Source organism: Scheffersomyces spartinae, assembly GCF_019049425.1.
Source record: "Scheffersomyces spartinae strain ARV_011 chromosome Unknown scaffold_5, whole genome shotgun sequence".
In the NCBI taxonomy this organism is placed as follows: domain Eukaryota; kingdom Fungi; phylum Ascomycota; class Pichiomycetes; order Serinales; family Debaryomycetaceae; genus Lizanozyma; species Lizanozyma spartinae.
Window position 1 is genome coordinate 569854 of NW_025065052.1, and position 17353 is coordinate 587206.

General features: G+C 38.5%; 7 protein-coding genes across 7 annotated transcripts; 3 read left to right on the forward strand and 4 right to left on the reverse strand.

Annotated features, from left to right (window-relative positions):
• Window positions 1–298: 298 nt before the first annotated feature.
• Window positions 299–3772, reverse strand: KQ657_004193 (uncharacterized protein; the record flags this gene model as incomplete). The annotated part of the gene is made up of 1 exon (XM_043194873.1): window positions 299–3772. One exon carries the CDS (start codon window positions 3770–3772, stop codon window positions 299–301), a length of 3474 nt encoding a protein of 1157 aa, XP_043050624.1.
• Window positions 3773–4728: 956 nt separating this feature from the next.
• On the reverse strand, window positions 4729–5805 carry KQ657_004194 (uncharacterized protein; the record flags this gene model as incomplete). Its single annotated transcript, XM_043194874.1, has 1 exon — window positions 4729–5805. One exon carries the CDS (start codon window positions 5803–5805, stop codon window positions 4729–4731), a length of 1077 nt encoding a protein of 358 aa, XP_043050625.1.
• Window positions 5806–6171: 366 nt separating this feature from the next.
• KQ657_004195 (uncharacterized protein) lies at window positions 6172–7972 on the forward strand (the record flags this gene model as incomplete). Its single annotated transcript, XM_043194875.1, has 2 exons — window positions 6172–6220; window positions 6339–7972. The coding sequence occupies 2 exons, from the start codon at window positions 6172–6174 to the stop codon at window positions 7970–7972; spliced, it is 1683 nt and encodes a 560-aa protein (XP_043050626.1).
• Window positions 7973–8004: 32 nt separating this feature from the next.
• Window positions 8005–9162, reverse strand: KQ657_004196 (uncharacterized protein; the record flags this gene model as incomplete). Its single annotated transcript, XM_043194876.1, has 1 exon — window positions 8005–9162. The coding sequence occupies one exon, from the start codon at window positions 9160–9162 to the stop codon at window positions 8005–8007; it is 1158 nt and encodes a 385-aa protein (XP_043050627.1).
• Window positions 9163–10777: 1615 nt separating this feature from the next.
• Window positions 10778–11047, reverse strand: MRPL33 (mitochondrial 54S ribosomal protein uL30m; the record flags this gene model as incomplete). Its single annotated transcript, XM_043194877.1, has 1 exon — window positions 10778–11047. One exon carries the CDS (start codon window positions 11045–11047, stop codon window positions 10778–10780), a length of 270 nt encoding a protein of 89 aa, XP_043050628.1.
• A 571-nt stretch (window positions 11048–11618) lies between these two features.
• KQ657_004198 (uncharacterized protein) lies at window positions 11619–14663 on the forward strand (the record flags this gene model as incomplete). Its single annotated transcript, XM_043194878.1, has 1 exon — window positions 11619–14663. The coding sequence occupies one exon, from the start codon at window positions 11619–11621 to the stop codon at window positions 14661–14663; it is 3045 nt and encodes a 1014-aa protein (XP_043050629.1).
• Window positions 14664–15910: 1247 nt separating this feature from the next.
• PST2 (flavodoxin-like fold protein) lies at window positions 15911–16835 on the forward strand (the record flags this gene model as incomplete). The annotated part of the gene is made up of 2 exons (XM_043194879.1): window positions 15911–15984; window positions 16217–16835. 2 exons carry the CDS (start codon window positions 15911–15913, stop codon window positions 16833–16835), a joined length of 693 nt encoding a protein of 230 aa, XP_043050630.1.
• Between the last annotated feature and the right edge of the window lie 518 nt (window positions 16836–17353).

Genomic DNA, 17353 nt, shown 5'->3' on the forward strand with positions numbered 1-17353 from the left:
CAGTGGTGGTACTGTTAGTGGTTAGCAGCGATGGTACTGTTAGTGGTTAGCAGTGGTGGTATTGCTAGTGTTAGTGTTAGTGAGAGTGAGAGTGGTACTGTTAGTTAATGTTAATTAATGTTGGTTTATGTATTGCTTGCTGCCTCTGGTTATTGTCGTCCTCAGTGGGTAAAGCCACGTGATTACATTCGCACGACATTCTCCGCGAAACGACATTGTGGTTTACCGCGTAGCGCTCCGTTTGTGGTCATACGCGTTTGCAGTCGTCTGCATACCGAGGCGCAAAACACGCTTCAGCTCATAAGTGATACTCCAAGAGTTTCTGATGGTGAGGTTCAGCCCCCACCAAAGCTTCAGTTCCCCAAACAATCCCCACAACGTCTTTGAACTCCCGAGCATATCCAACCGAAAGTCCATGTTTCTGTTGGAAGAACCGCTCGGGTTCATCTCGTTCGTAACGGTAACGAGAATCATCGTCAAGTAGTTCTCCTAACTCCGCATCTCCGTCATCATCATCATCTTCTCCTCGTTTCTGTCTAATGTATTCAAGAATAACATCACGACGATTGGAACGGGGTAATATCACTCTCTTGATCATCCCTTTGCTCATACAGCATCCCATCAACTTCTCCTTAACTCCGCCAATAGGTAAAACCATCCCTCGTAAACTAATCTCTCCCGTCATGGCTATATCCATGGGCACTGGCTTCTTCAATATAAGTGAAAGGAACAGTAATGCCATGGCAATTCCAGCAGATGGTCCATCTTTACTAATGGCCCCCAGAGGTACATGTAAATGTATTTCCAAGTTCTTCATTCGTTCAATATCCGGGTGAACTTCTTGTTCTTGTTCTTCCTTGTCTTTATCAATGGAGGTTTCCCTAGAATCGGCCCTTAATCCATATATCAATGACTTAACATATGTCAATCCAATCTGTGCAGATTCCATCAACACTTCTCCCAAACGTCCTGTCATGTGGAGGGATGAGTTACCCTCAATTCCAAGTGACTCAAATACAAGAACTGACCCTGTACCGTCCGAATTGTACGATAATCCATTGACAACACCATAAGAACGGTCTAGATCAACTTCGGCCATAATTGTACTAGTGTCCTCAGGATGAGGTGATCCCAAATATTTAGTCAAATGCATGACATGAACAACAGGATCATATTTAACCACAAGGGCTTTGGATGGTGTATGAAGATTACGACTAACATTTCCAGTCTCTCCAATCAGTTGAGCATATTCAACAGCCTTAAACCGACATATGGTTCCCAATCTTCTTTCCAAATTACGAACACCAGCTTCCCTAGTATATTTATCAATAATAACCTTCATGGTAGCTTTATCTATAGTAACCAATTCCTTATAGGGGAACCCATTACGACCGATTTGTCGAGGTAATAAATAGTTCTCTCCAATAATCACTTTGGCTTCCAGATCATAAGCATCAACTTCAATCATTTCCAATCTGTCCAATAAGGGAGCAGACAAATTATATGGTTCGTTGGCCGTACAAATAAACATCACTTGAGAAAGATCAACAGGGAATCCTAAGTAATGATCGGTGAACAGAGTATTTTGTTCAGGATCAAGTACTTCTAAAAGTGCAGCAGCTGGATCTCCATTCAAACGACCCAGTTGAGGACTACCACCAATTATTTTATCCACTTCATCCAAAAGAATCACAGGATTCATCGATCGAGCTTTCCTAAGAGCCTGGATTATCATACCAGGCATAGCACCAATATAAGTTCTTCTGTGACCACGAATCTCGCTCTCATTATTGATACCTCCAAGAGATATACGTTGGAAACTACGTCCCAATGATTTAGCAATAGACTTGGCAAGTGATGTCTTACCAGTACCTGGAGGCCCAGCAAGCATGATTATTGGTGATTTATTATGTTTGGAAACCACTGTCGCTGCAGATTCATCTTCTGTGCAATCAGGGGATGATGATGCTGATGAATTTAAGGGATTAACTTCTTTACCACTACTACCCAAAATAATCGGATTATCTGAAGTAGCAGATGAAGAAGAAGAAGTGCTAGTTGATGTGATAGACTTTCTTTTTGCTTCTGCCTTCTCGGCTATTTCCTTGTCTGCGTTGATTCCTAACAATTTCAATACCACAAGATATTGAATCAAACGTCTTTTCACTTGTGTCAATCCATAATGGTCTTCATCCAATTGTTTTTGAGCCAAATGAATGTCTATATCCTTGTTCAGCTTGAATTTCGTAATGAACTTGTCCCAAGGCATATCGACCACCACTTCCAAATAATTCCGAAGGACATGATAATCAGAGTTTCCAGGTGGTGAATTTTTAATTCTCTTATAATCCTTTACCAACAAACGTTTGGAATCAGAAGTAATGGAACTAATTTGAGGCAATCTCTTAGTAATAAACTCGGTAATGGGTTGTAAATCATCATCAACTTCATCTAAATCATCTTTATTAGCACTATCAGGACTGGTATTACCAGTACCTGAACCAGATTTAGGATCACGAGTACCGCCTTTGGAAGTAATGTTTGACTTATGTTGGTTGGCAAGACGTAAATCATTGCGGGAGTTTGTCATACCCTCTAATACCAATCTGATTGACTTTAATTGAGTAGCAACAATGTTGGCCATTTGCATATTGCTTGCTTCGTTGAAAAACCAATGGTTAAGTCTTTGATTGTTGTCTTTGATCATACCAAAAACTGAGGTGATATCTTCAATCAAGCGGATCACCTCTTCACTACGATCTTCAGGATTCACCTTTTTTAAAACAGATAACTTGGAGTAATTGGGAAATGGAACCACAGCAGCAATCAAATCAATTAATCTAGTATAAGATCTAGGGTTAATTTTGGTAAGCCCATTATTATAACTATCCAATAGTTTCCGTAAAGCTCCGTACGCCTTGTTAAATTCACTTGAACCGGCAAGTTGTAAATACAAGGCATTTGCTAACGGATGTAGCATCAACAAATCATTAGGACCTGACCGTTTACCATTGACACCATTTTTATTATCCTTTGCGGTTGTCACAGCATTCTGGTACCCGATAACAAACTTATCAACAGCTTTGAATAGCGTTTGTATACGTGAATCCAATACCAGATACTTCTTGTCCACTTGGGAGACTTTATAATTCCATTCATATTCAATGAGTCTTTCATTGGTGTTTCTAGGCTTGAAGTTGTCTACTTTAAAGCCTCTAACCAAAGATTGGAGTGATAACTTGATGCTTGTCGTGTCATCCACGATCCCCACAATTCTACACACAGTAACCACCTTATCTTGGTCTGGTTGAGGGCCCTTGGGATCATTGATCTTGGACAAATTGGGAACCACCGCAAGAACTAGCTGTTCAAGCTGCTGACTATTGGCTGGTGATGATACAACTATTGCATCGGACGAAGCAACCACATCGCCATCTCTTTTAATGGCTGTCTTCTCTACTTCAACAAATCTCCTGATCCCTTCAATAGCCTCCTCAGAAATCGCCACTGGAGAACCAACAGATGAACCATCACCTTCAGATTTGCTTAGCCCAGCATCATCATCCTCATTAATGAAATCATATTCCTTGAGTAGATCGGTAATTATCGGAACATTAGTCACTTGGTCTTTGAATCGTGATAAAAGTGCTGCTGCTTTGAACCGGGTGAACGTCAAGTTATACACAATACCAGGCAAGAGGACCAAATTGGAGTCGAGCTTGTAGGTGGGCAACACTGACTTATCAGCTACCATTTTGGGATACCTTGCCATAATGAAAAGAACAAAACAAAATAAAAAGAAGAAAGAAAACTGACGGTTATAGTTTACTGAATGAAATGTGGAGTAATACCATGTTGGAATTATCACCAGGATGTCTGTGTGCTCGGCTTGAGATTCCTAATTAGGCAAATACTCACACTTGAATCCTCGGGCTCTCCGACTTGGTAGCGCGAGTTCATGAAAGTATGCCGAGAATGCGGTTACCCGAACAATAACTATGCCCTATAATAGTGCTATAAAGTTTGAATAAGTAGTGGGTATGATACCTTACTTAACAGACAGAGACGAGCCAGGCGGAGAAGTAGCGGGAGATATGCCTCTTTTCGAAGAAGATGGAAAAGCCATGAAGACTTAAAGTTGGATTTAATCAATAGTGTAGTTCTGTATTATCTCATAATGACTAATGATCAATTACGAGCGAAATCTATGAAACTTAGCTACAAAACGTCCGTTCTACCTGAAGTATGGGGTTTTATATATTCATGTGAAGTTCATGGAGGGTTTGATCTCTACGACGACGAGGACGGCGATGACGAAAGACTAACATTGTATATCGATACGGACAATGTTTCTAGTAAGGAAATTCAGACTTGGTGAGTGTAAAAAGAGGTACCCACTAAGGAGAAAGAGACCGCATTGGAGGAAACTCATGAGGGGTTTCGTCACTATATAATCGTAACAAAAGATAAAAAAAATTTAGTTAGAACCTATGAAAAGTAATGTATACTGACCGTAAGGAATTTCAGGGTGATTTAAAAGGATACAGTTAAAAGTATATACTTTGGAAAAGTAGAGGAGTACTAAAGAAACCATTTTTTAATCTATAAAGGTAAAGTATTACAAGTTATAATACATCATATCTTACTCTACCAATATATAAAATTGTTATTCAGAATAAGCATAGTTCTTTCTTTTAACTTATCCTTATTATTGTTTTATATACATAGTTACAACACTTGTTTCAAATCTATTTGACCTGTTCCTCTTTCAAGAGGTTGGGGTTGAGCATCTGAATGTTTCCAACCAATCATAAATATGACATTGAATGTCACAGGTAATGTAACCTTCCCATCAGGACCTTCTTCTCCATGTAATGTTTTATAGATTTCATTTGCAGCCAAAAGAAGGTCTCGAGGCATGAACCCTGGACGGGATAAAACGGCATTCAGTTCTCCCATACCTTGTATATCTTCACAAACAGCTACAATATCTGGGAACCCACCTACAACGATCTCCTCTGAATCAATGGTAAGCATCTTGAAGCCAGCACGTGAAAGCAAGCTGTTAACATCATCAAGTTTGATCAATGGTGATACACGAGGAGAGATCCCTCCTCTTCTTTCCATCTCAGCCAATTGCAATGAAGTACGCAATTCATAGATGGTATCTTCACCGAAAACGGTACATACAAATACTCCATCTGGAGCCAAAAGCTTATTAATCTTGGCAAAAGCTGAAGGTAAATCATTGATCCAATGCATTGATAAGTTAGAAACAACAATATCATATTGGTTTTCCTTCTGGAGATATTCTTCATTATTGAACGTTTCTTCATCTGCTACCACACGGACGATTTTACCTGGGAACAATGTATTAAACGGTTCCTCTGCATCTCGTTCAAGCATTTCCTTAGAAGAGTCAACCATAACATATTCCTTTATCTTGTTACGAACCTTGAGCCTATCCTCATTCAACTCTTTGATCATAGCCTTTTGTTCCGCATCCGCTTCAGCAGGTATCTCACTTTCCATACACAAGCTCTTGAGTAAATTGCCCAGATGAGCTCCGAGATCAAGCAATTTGGTGAAATCCCTAGTTATAAACGCCAATCTTTCTATAGTTCTCGTGGCCACTTCATCACGAAGATATTCTGTCTTTTTGGAGAGTTCAGGTGTGAGACTTGCTGCTCTTGTTCTTTGAGCCAACTTAGCCTTTCTATCAAACGTGTTGAACTTAGTTCCAGGTTTAAAACTGGACGCGGAACTGGACGCCCACCTTCTTGCTATCAACATAGATCGGACCATGGTAAGCAATGACAATAGTAATAAGAGGACTACTGCGTGTCTTCCTTTGCTCTCTATGTCTTTATCACCAAGTGCGGTCAAGCTTGAGTTTTTCACTACCACTGGTCAATACCAATGATGAGCCAAATACATTAAATAATTTACGTTACCATTACACTACAGCTACTGATCACTGTTCTTGCTCACTGCTACAGCCCTTAATGCTGCTAGTATGAAGCGCACATCGTTTCAACAAGCATCTTACAGTTTACGACGAAGAATAGTTCCACCATCAAGACTACTAACCACAGCTCCTAGTCTTCCATCCATTGACCAATTTGCTAAAGAGATTAATACAGCTACAAAGTCCCTTAATCCTAATAAAATATGGAACGTTGTTTCGGGCATCAAATTGAAACATCCTCTGTCCATCCCGGTGGAGTACTACGTAATCCTACTAAAGGCACTCCACACCATCCATAGTAAAGACTCTAAGACAGCCTTAAATCTATACATAGAAGCTGTTAACCAATATAAATACGCTCTGCAGGTAGTGCTACCTGTTAGTGTTTCCCAAAGAAGAGAGCTTTGGTATTGTCTTCTACGACTGTTTGAATATTGTCGTACCAGTACGGACTTAACTGCTCTTAAGATACTTAAGGAATCGGAATTAGAACCACTACAACTTGTGAACCGTAGAATCGGTAGGAAATATACCTATGCCTATCATTCTGCTTATATCAACACATTTATCAACTGCAATCAGATATTTGAAGCCTTGGACACGTTCCATGATATTGTTGACACCCTTTTAAATGATGGTGTTAGTTTCACGGAGGTAGTCCTGAACCTTCCTACCAAACGATTGGTTCATTTCTTAGTGCACAACAAAGCTTGGGATGAACTATGTTCATTGCTTGAAGAGATCTACGAACATAAAGGGTGTGCTGGTCAACTAGATATAGATGATAGTTGGGTACAGTTTCTTCAAGGCGCAGTGACTGGCAATCATTATGGTCTATGTAAGTTATTGACTGATCATTATATCATGAAGAAATACGGCAACAACAATGATGATGATCTATTTGGTAGCAATTTAAGTGAACTATGTGATGGTCTAGTGATGCTGATCCTTCAAGTTCTCTCCCGGAACGGTGATGTTATGTCGACCATTTCTGTCATTGAAACCTTTTATCTTCATAAGAACATGCGAGGAGAAAGAGGATTGACAAAGGATCTGAGCATTGATATCATCCGTGCGTATTGTACATTTCATGATCCTAACAGTGAAGATGATAACATGTTCCCAATCCTTGATGTCATCAACAAGTTTGTTGTTCGATTCGGCAAGATAAATATTAAGCTATCGTATAAGGATATTGGTGATCTGCTCTCAAGTCGCTTCTTCCACTATTGCCTGGGACTTGAGCTGGAACAAACTCAATTGAACCCGAATAAGCATTTGGATGGTCATTTAAGAGGTAACCCCTTTGCCAATCTCTTAGTCTTGGAAAAGTTCATCACCACTCACGTTCAACGTATGATTGATAATAACTTTGAATCAACGACTTTGACTTTGTTTGTCAACTGTGTTCTCAATCATGTTAGTACACACCAGAACTTGACAGGAGTGATCAAAGTGCTTTCGTCCTTACATCAAACCAAGATTAAGCAGTCTTCTATTCTAGACCCCGATCTGTATCTGATCATAGTTCATGCCTTGGGCAAGTCATCCACTAGTAAATATTCTAGTGCAGTTCTCTATAAGCATTTGGTACAGAATGACCTATTACTACCATCGCATATGAAAGACTTTATCCTGTCGTCCATTCGACTGACTTATGGGCAACCGTTGTCGTGGATATCAATGACTAACCTTCAGTTCTTTTTCTACCAATACTTAAGTCATGTTGACGGTGAACATGTCGACATGTATGTGCGCGACATATTGGAGAACCTATTGAGTATGATAGAGCTGGAGTCTTCGTTGCGACAAACTATCGAATATGTACTTGATCTTGAAAAGGTAGACATCAACCACGTTAATGATCATTGGCACAACGAGGGGCTTCTGGACCAACTACAATCGATCAACTCGATGGTCAACCAAGAACTAAATCAAGCAAACCTTCATATGAGAGATATCGATTTACGTGATGCTAAAAGATTAGAAAGGATATTGTCATAACTTGTACATAGATCATATTATATTGTATTACACTATATTCCAACAGCAGCCTTTAAATCATCCTCGTTGATTTCAACTCTCGAGGCACGGTTCGAATCCAAATTATATCTTCCCTTCTTACCCCATTTCAACTTCATGGTCTCAATCAATGACTTGTCTGCATCTTCTGTCTCCGGGACAAACGCAAACCCATCATGAGGCAGCAGCATCAGCAGCTGTTGGAGTATATTGACAATGGAGTCATCATAGTGTGATGAAAGTGAAGCATTAAATGTGGATCCAAGCATCGTGGAGTCAACGGCCATTCTCATGATGTTATTTGCATGACAAGCTAATTTGTCTTCCTCATCTTCATCTTCATCTTCATCTTCATCACCATCGCCATCTTCATATTCATTTTTATCCTTAGTGCTTTCTTCGGGTTTGTTCGCATCTTCTGACAAGATCCGTATCTCCTTCTTAACAGCTTGTAATTGTAGCTGATGTTGTTGTGGCTTATCAGCATATATTTGGATTGGCTTCTTGTCGGTATTGACTACAACTGCCATGTTTGCCTTCAACATCTTGTTCAGTGGGGTATACGTTTTATTTACCGGCGTGGATTGTAAAAGCGACACCAGTGACAGCTTCTTCTGTAAACCAGGAACCTTACCAGCAGGAGAGAAGAAGCTAGACTTATTTTCGAGAGGGGTACCAGATGAAACAGGTCTTGAATTAAGCACAAGACTATAGTTTTGCAGGACTTCAGATTCATGGTCTTGGGCGTCATCTTGTTGATCAGTTGGCCATGATCTTTTGGTACCTCTAGCTGAAACAGAGACCGAGTTGTGAGTTGTATTCTTGCGTGGGGTTATATTGATGTTAGTAGTTGTCATTTTATTACTACTACAGCATACATCATCATTCTCCTTATCGGGTTCATTATTATGATCAATTTTGCTTTGACTATTGGAATAGGGAAGTTCCATCTTATATTGGCCTATAAGCTTTTGACTAATATTCAACAAATTCTCAATAGGGCCTGGTGTTGGGGAAGTTGCTGGTTTCATTTCAATTAATTGTGGTTTCTGTGGTGGTGATAGTTTGTCTAACTGGAGATACTTGGCTATGTTAGTTTCTTTGAACAGATCTGCCGTTATCTTAGTTAGGTTGGCCAAGTCAGTGGCATTGGGGTATGAGTATCCGCTCATAGTAATAGTGTAAAAAAGAGTAATTGCTTACTTAAACTGCCATAGAAGTAGAAAGGAAGAGGTATTTAATTTACAACAAGCAATCCAATGCCATAGTACTTTGGTTCTTTCCCTTAACTTGTTATAATTAACCCCATCACAAGTATTTACATCTAATCCAAATCGGGTTAGTGTGGAGATAAAAGGGACGTTTATATTTAATTTATATTATTTGTAATCATTCGACACTTCCAAACATTTGATTACGTAAACTAGTACGTAAGCCCGCGACTTAGCTCTTAATTTTCACGATGCGACAATCTGTTTGCAAACTGAGCATTGTGATTGGCTCATTGTTAGTGGTACAATTGAAGTATAATTGATGATATAGTATTGGTGAAAAGTTATTAAATAAAACTAATGTACACATGAGATACAAGTAAATAATATCTCGGATAAGCTATCTGAACATTCAAAGGGAAGGATTTATTTACCCCCCCATGTAAAATCCATAATATGAACAAGAGGCATAAATATATATATATATAAATGTATGGCCATGTAAATCTAGGTGTTCAGTGTGCTTAATGCAAGCGCCCAGGATATGGCGGGACCAGCCGAAAAATCAATATAAAATTAATGTAATAATGTGAAGGGAATGCAAGGGAATGGGTCTGGAATATCAAAACTCGATTGTCTGATTAGGTTAGTCTAGTCTAGTTCTAGTTCTTTGGCTCTAACTTTGTCAATTTATCATCGAGGACAGATTCGTTATTTCCAACGTTATCAAGGGGACAAGGCACTAAGGAATTGGCACCTACTATGAGGAAGCAAACTGCAAACGTCGTTGAAAATAACGAATGGGTCAATGTATTTCTTTGAGATGCCTTGATAGTGTGGAACAACATAATGAAGCTGGTATGTGGAATGGAATAAATAATACGAGAAAACACCTGTTTGAATGCTTTCAAGAAATGATACGATACAGTGTAAAGAATTATAATACTGATGATAACCAAGAACAAGAACTTTCATTAAAGAAATCTCATCCATCAGTCCACTTTCAAATAGGTCAAACCCCGAGTGTCTTATATTGGGCTTTGCACGACCATTTCTTCAATCCTATAGGATGCTTGCTAGACCTAATACTGAACTGTTTCTTATCTTATGGGACAGCCACAGCAGGAGTATCTATGTTAGAATTTAAGATCTTATTCAGGTCGAGAAATAGTAATGCTTTCAACGCAGATCTGGTGCAGGTAATTGACATCAAATAGAAGTAAAGCTGCCACGTGAAGCAATCGGTAACAGTTTGGTGGATCTCATTACCTCCAAATTAATAACAGTTACATCTTGTACCAATGGCTGCAGCCTCATATAAATGATATGTCTTTTACTACCATACATGCTCTGATTACTGGACCATCGATTACATATATACTTTTGCTGAGGTATGAGCAAAATAACAGGGGTAGCCTAATTTGCTCGCTCAAGATATTTGCTCATCTTCATGGCATCACAGCACTCTTTTTGGTATGTGTATCCAAATCTATTAACCCAGTCAATTAATCGTGTAATAAAAAGTATGTACATGAAAACGAATAACAAACCTTATAACTCAAAAACCCTTCACCATCTATTGGTACACCTTCTTTGCTCCATCCTTTATCACAGAGAACCCAGGTTCAAACTTTCTATCTAATCTCATCTGCTTGGTACTCTTAGTAGACTCAACCAACTCTACCTTGACCAACTCTTTAACGTATAATAATCGGTGTGCTGTGGAAGGACTGATCTTTTGATACACAGTTTGGAATCGTTTGCGGAGCCCAAGAGCTTGCATATTCTTCCGCACCACTGGTGCAAGTCCAATGATGGATCTCATTTGAGTAACCTTATAAAACATATTCTAATATATGCTTGTAGTATATTTGTGCTTATAGTATAACTGTGTGTCGCTATGCCTTTTACCATAGAAAAATTTTCGACTACCAAATGTTGTAGTACAGGTCGTGCGAGTGCGAGTACAAGTCATATAACGTAAGTTCGACTGGTGATATTCCATCATCCTTAACTATATTATATGTATATACTTTCCTTTACTGCCTATGTCAGGGCACGAACGAGTCTGCTACATTAATAGTTGAACAGTATATACATACATCAATAGTACAATACAATACAATCCGTTGCAATGCCATGCAACAAGTATAACCTTTCAGTGGTTGCAAACGTTTATGCACAATAAACGAAAGCACACATTATTGTGGACGATATCATGATATATTGAGTGTCATATCATATCTGATAGTATTTAGTCATAATTATCTGAGTTTAGCAGATTATCTCAATTTTCATTATAGAGCACTGTTCGTACTACATCCTATTCTCTATGTCGTGTCTTCCCCACAAGTTTCTTACATACTAAACCACAATCCAGATAGGAAAACTTGGACTCACTGTATACCTGTGATGGCATGGATGACCAGGGATTTCCTGATTGTCAGCTAACCAGTCGACGTGATGAACTCAGAAGTCAGATCAAGTTCGGAGTTGAGTCCCTTCTTGTCCTTATAGCCGGTGAGACCCATGAATCAAAACAGTTGGAAAACTTGACAAACAGATTGGTGCAAACCATAGATGAATTTGAAGCATCACCTAAACTTCTTGATGAAGATCTTCATGTTCATTTCGATCAGCTTCTTAACGCCTTTTACAAGGTGCGTGTCTCTTCCGGGCACCGCCTTCCTAACACGGGTTTATACTTACAATCAATCTCCAAGATAGTGTACACATTTGCTAAGGTTCGTGGATTCAAGTATATTAGTCAACTATTCACTACAAATATCTATAAAGTTCCAGAGATAGTTGAATTGCTTGAAGGGTATGAGTTGATCAATGGTGTTGATGATGAATTGTTTGTGAGTTTATTATGGATATCTAACTTGGTTCTTGTTCCATTTCCCTTCGATCTTGTCACAGCTGAAATGGAATTGCTGCTGCTGCTGATCTCCGTCCGCATATACAAGGTAATACTCCGGGTCTTGGACCATTATGACTCAATGTCGAAGAATTTGGACATTGCAACGGTCATCATGTCTCGTTTGCTTAGTCGACTGGATCAAATAACGCTTAGATTTGAATTTCTTAATCTTAAGGGAAGATCTAATCATTTGGGTTATCTTATGGCTTTAAACAAGTTGGTTAAACGAATTCGATGGTCAGAGGAAAATGGGCTAGTTGAGATTACAAATTGCATATGGAACGTTACAATTAACAATACATCCGATGATATGAGCTTTCTACTACCTTATAGAGTTAAGCTTATGGGTAAATTAGTCCAACTTTATTCAACTCAGAAAGATTATACAAACATTACCAATGTCATTAATGCATTGCACGATATTGCAGAGACTCCAAGCACTATTAACTATGATCTCAAATATACAATTGCTAAAACAATGTATATTGCTTACAATCTGATATCTCAAGTGGCAGTCAACTACGCCGACCAATACCTTGAATATGTGTGGAATCAGATGTTTCTTAATCCTAAAGAAGATTTGGGTCAATATCACATTGGTCTTTTATTCTATGGGTACATATTTCTTAATGGTCTTGGAAGAAATAGTCTTGATATCACCTTTAAACTAATATCATTGGTTGGAATTAACCTTTATCCGGAAAATGATAGTCATAATAAATTGGGAACAAATATTAGAGAAGCAACTTTATTCTGCTATTATGGATTTGTTCGTGAACTTGGTGGAAAGAAACGGAAGGACTTACTTTATCACGATGACCAGCTTACAATTATTAATTCAGTTTTCTATAATCTATTGAAGCTTGTGATGTTTGATTCGGAGATATACATCCGAAGGTGTGCTTTGGCAGTGGTGCAAGAATACTTGGGACGACTTGGATTACTTCTTGACGAATCGAATGAATTCCAATTGAAAGCAATGGAGTTATTGGCAACTCAAGGAATATTACGACAGAATCTTGAACTCATTCAATCAACAATAGAAGAGTTTGTTAAACTAGGAGTTCCAGTGAAGTTCTTCTTGCTGATATTGATTGAAAAGATGCTTGAACCTAGTTGTCCTAATCTTGAAAGAAGGAGGAAAGTCTTGCATTGGTATATTACTACCAAGTCTACCACCAACAATATAAATAAGCTACCACTTGCTGCACTAGCTGATTATCCTATTTTATTTGATGAGAATCATCTCATCAGTAGTTTATCTTCTGACAACTCTTTATTGGACTTAGATACAAGGTTAATGATACTTGTTGGTATTGGACAATGGGAAAATTCGTTGGTTCTACAGTTCAAAAAAGAATTTGTGTTTAATCCGTCAAGAGACTCCATTCTTAAAGGTGAAAATAGATTGAAGATTCATGATCATGATCATGATCATGATCATGACGTTTCATCACTTATACCTATTTTCAAAGCTGTAAACATCAGAGAATATGATGTTGGAGTATTTATTCAATTCATGGAAACGGCTCCACTTTGGCAATGGTCATATATTCTTTCACTTATCCCACATCACAAGATATTGGCCCAATGTATTTTATGGCATCCACAATGCCCTTGGGACGTCTGTCTATTGGTAGAGGATGCAAGCGTTCATTATACTATTAGAACATTATTGATCCAAGGTGTAAGCACTACGTGGGATAAGGTGCTGAGACCGTGGGATACTTATAAGAAGGTTGGCTGTGCAATTAGATGGCTAGATGATTATACAATGACTAACCAAGGAGACGTTGGATCACATTTAAGACGAGCCAGTATGAAATTAATTGAATCCAAGTTGAGTGAGTTTTATAATTCAGATCATGAGATATTACCACGTCTAGTGAGGATGATGGGTGAAGGGATTGATGGAGTTCGAAAGCAAGCCATGCAGTTATCAATATCCTTCTTGAAAATGAAGGAGCCTGAAAGATATTTGATAGAAGAATTAAACGATTATAGTTCATATTTCCGATGGTATTTTAATGGGTATAGTGAATTGTGGTATAGCTGGAGGAAAGATTTTTGGAAGGGTTTAGTGACCACCCTTGGATCTACAGTTGGATCACGAATACTTATCAATGGTTGCTTTAATGAGTTTTATTTGTTTTACATTAAAGCCGATTCTAGAACCCGAGGAGACGTGATTGATGATATAATTGATTTGATGATACTTGATGTGAAAAATAAACCCAACTTGACAAAATCTGAATGGAATAAACACACCAAGATTGTTTCTCTGGCAGTTCGAGTTATATTAAGAATGATGGAAAGTGGACTAATAAAATCTTTACTGCTGTTACCAGAAGATGAACTTAAACATAAATTATATGTTCGATGTTACAATTTAACTCTTTCCAAAACATGTGATGACCGTATGATTTCCATAATTAAGATCTTGCATTTGATGGGAGATGACGTGGCCCGCAAACGAGTTCTGGTATTAATAAAGAGACATAACCTTGAATTGCTTCAACAAGAGTTGGACTTCTACTAACAAAATTTACAAAGAAAGTTTATCATTTCATTGTATTCACCTATAAAGAGAAAGACATATCCCCGAGAAAAACTATACCGCATTTTTTATCTTTATGTTATTACTTTTCTACTATTCTCATTTCATTTTCATAATCCCACAAGTAAGTTGTCGGATGACTTGTGGTAAGACCCTTGAGATGCAACAGATTCTCTTCTTTCTGAAGTAGAACTAATAGAAGACCTCCTAGCAGCTGCTACCATAGAAGCAATGGATCCTCTTCTATTGGGTAGCATTCCAGTCATACCCGTTTGAACTTGATTAATATTGCCCAACTGGGAAGAATCTGGGCCTGGCCCAGGACCGGGACCAGTTTGAACAGAGTTAATTGGTGGATGTTGAGTCGATACCGGATCTAATGGTGATATATTTGCGTTCTCCTTTTGTTTAACTTGGTTGTGTTTGTTGAAAAGGAAATTGAAAGGCATTATGAATAGATGAGTAAATTGAATAAATTGAGTTGAATAAATTGAGTTGAATAAATTGAGTTGAATAAATTGAGTTGTATATGATAAGAAGAAGAAAAAAGTTGGGTGACAAAAATTAAGAGTTATCAAAGTTAATTTATAGTTGATCTGAGTTGGAGATTGAAATAATTTTGGCGGTTATCCTGTGATAAGGAGAGGGGAGTACAAAAAGACGTAATATATGACAAGTTAGCTATATTGGTTTTTGTTATACAGTACGGCTAAGAATGGAAACCTATAGATGACAGTTCGATAGTGGGGTAAATTGATTCGATTCGAGAAGGGGACACCGAGTTTCCATAGAGTATGGCACGTGACCTCGGAGTTCTGATGGCGAAGGTTTATTTGGGATACCACCCCCGCAAATGAACAACAAACATGGGGAAGGTTCTATCCAATAAGGTTTTTATCTGGCGATGACTGGATGGGACACGACTAATGCACACATCACCCATAATCCAAACTTACGTACAATCTGACGTAAACTATTGTGCACAGGTATGTCGTGCACTTACGTAACGTAGAGTCACGTGAAGCATGTTTACGTAATATAGTTTCAGTTGAATGTCAAATTTGAGCGTAGGCTGAGTATCAATGTGGCGGTACAGAACAGGCTTTGGTAACCTCCCGCTTTACTACTGAAAGGGGGACTCTCAACACAACGACACATTAAATAAAATATTCTGATCCAATTGGTCCACTATAACCCTTACTTCCCCCATTACTATATCAATTCCAATTATGTCAAAGTTAGTAAGTGAAGATAAAATCACTAAGCAAAGACGTGCCTCTACCGGGACAGTCGATGTGCAGACGTTTGTTTCCCGTGTGCGCTACCGTGTTTTACTAAGGCCTTACAAACAATAAACACTCAAGACTAAAAATTACTAACCCATTTTTTCCGCATTACTTATCAACGAAATATTCGTTCATATATAAAGGATCTTACCACCGATAACACACCCACAATTAATTTTTTATGTTCACTATAGGCAAGTAGTTTTAATACACTTTTCTGTTTCACATACATAACCAAAAAGAAAAAAGGACTCAATTCTTCATCATGGCTCCAAAGGTTGCTATTGTCATTTACTCCATGTACGGTCATGTTGCTACCATGGCTGAATCGGTTAAGGCAGGTGTTCAAGCTGCTGGTGGATCAGCTAAGATCTACCAAATTTCCGAAACTTTACCTCAAAATGTTTTGGACTTGATGCATGCTCCAGCTAAGCCAGATTACCCAATTGCTACCAAGGATACCTTGACTGAATACGATGCTTTCTTGTTTGGTATTCCAACCAGATTTGGTAACTTCCCAGCTCAATGGAAGGTTTTCTGGGATACTACTGGTGGTTTATGGGCTAGTGGTGCTTTGCATGGTAAGCCAGCTGGTATTTTCGTCTCTACCGGTACTCCAGGTGGTGGACAAGAAGTTACCGTTTTGAATTCTTTGTCTACTTTGACTCACCACGGTATGATTTATGTTCCATTGGGTTATGCTAAGGCTTTCCCAAAGATTACCAACTTGGAAGAAGTTCACGGTGGTTCTCCATGGGGTGCTGGTACTTTTGCTGGTGCGGATGGTTCCAGATCTCCATCTGCTTTGGAATTGGAAATTGCTAAGATTCAAGGTGAGTCTTTCTACCAGACCATCCAAAAGTTTTAAACAAATATTGATGACGTAGATTTTAATGTATTTTAATTTGATTAGTCCAATTCAACTCAATTCAGAAGTATTCCCGGAGTTAGAGGTGCGGCAGTCGTGCACATCATTACCATCGTGGTCTTAACTCCATCCAATATCGTAGGAGAATCTGTTCATAGCTACGCTATCATATACTAATAATATTGCTAATTGAATGGATATGTTGTTCAAAGTAGTATTGGTCACGATTATAGTATTCTCCTACGGTTATTACTTCACGTAACACCATATAGTGCTACTTCGTATAGGACCACTTACACTACACTACTTCACATTACCACATGGTAGCAATAGCTACTATGATATCACAATAGCTACTTGATATGTTTTGTATAATGTTACATGTATCCATCCAGTTGATTGGTACAAAAATTTACCCCACAAAAAATTGGTATGTGGTCGTGGCAATACCAAAGTATGGGGTAGATTCACCACGTATCCGTCCGGGTATAAATACCGCCAATGATCCCTCCCCCCTT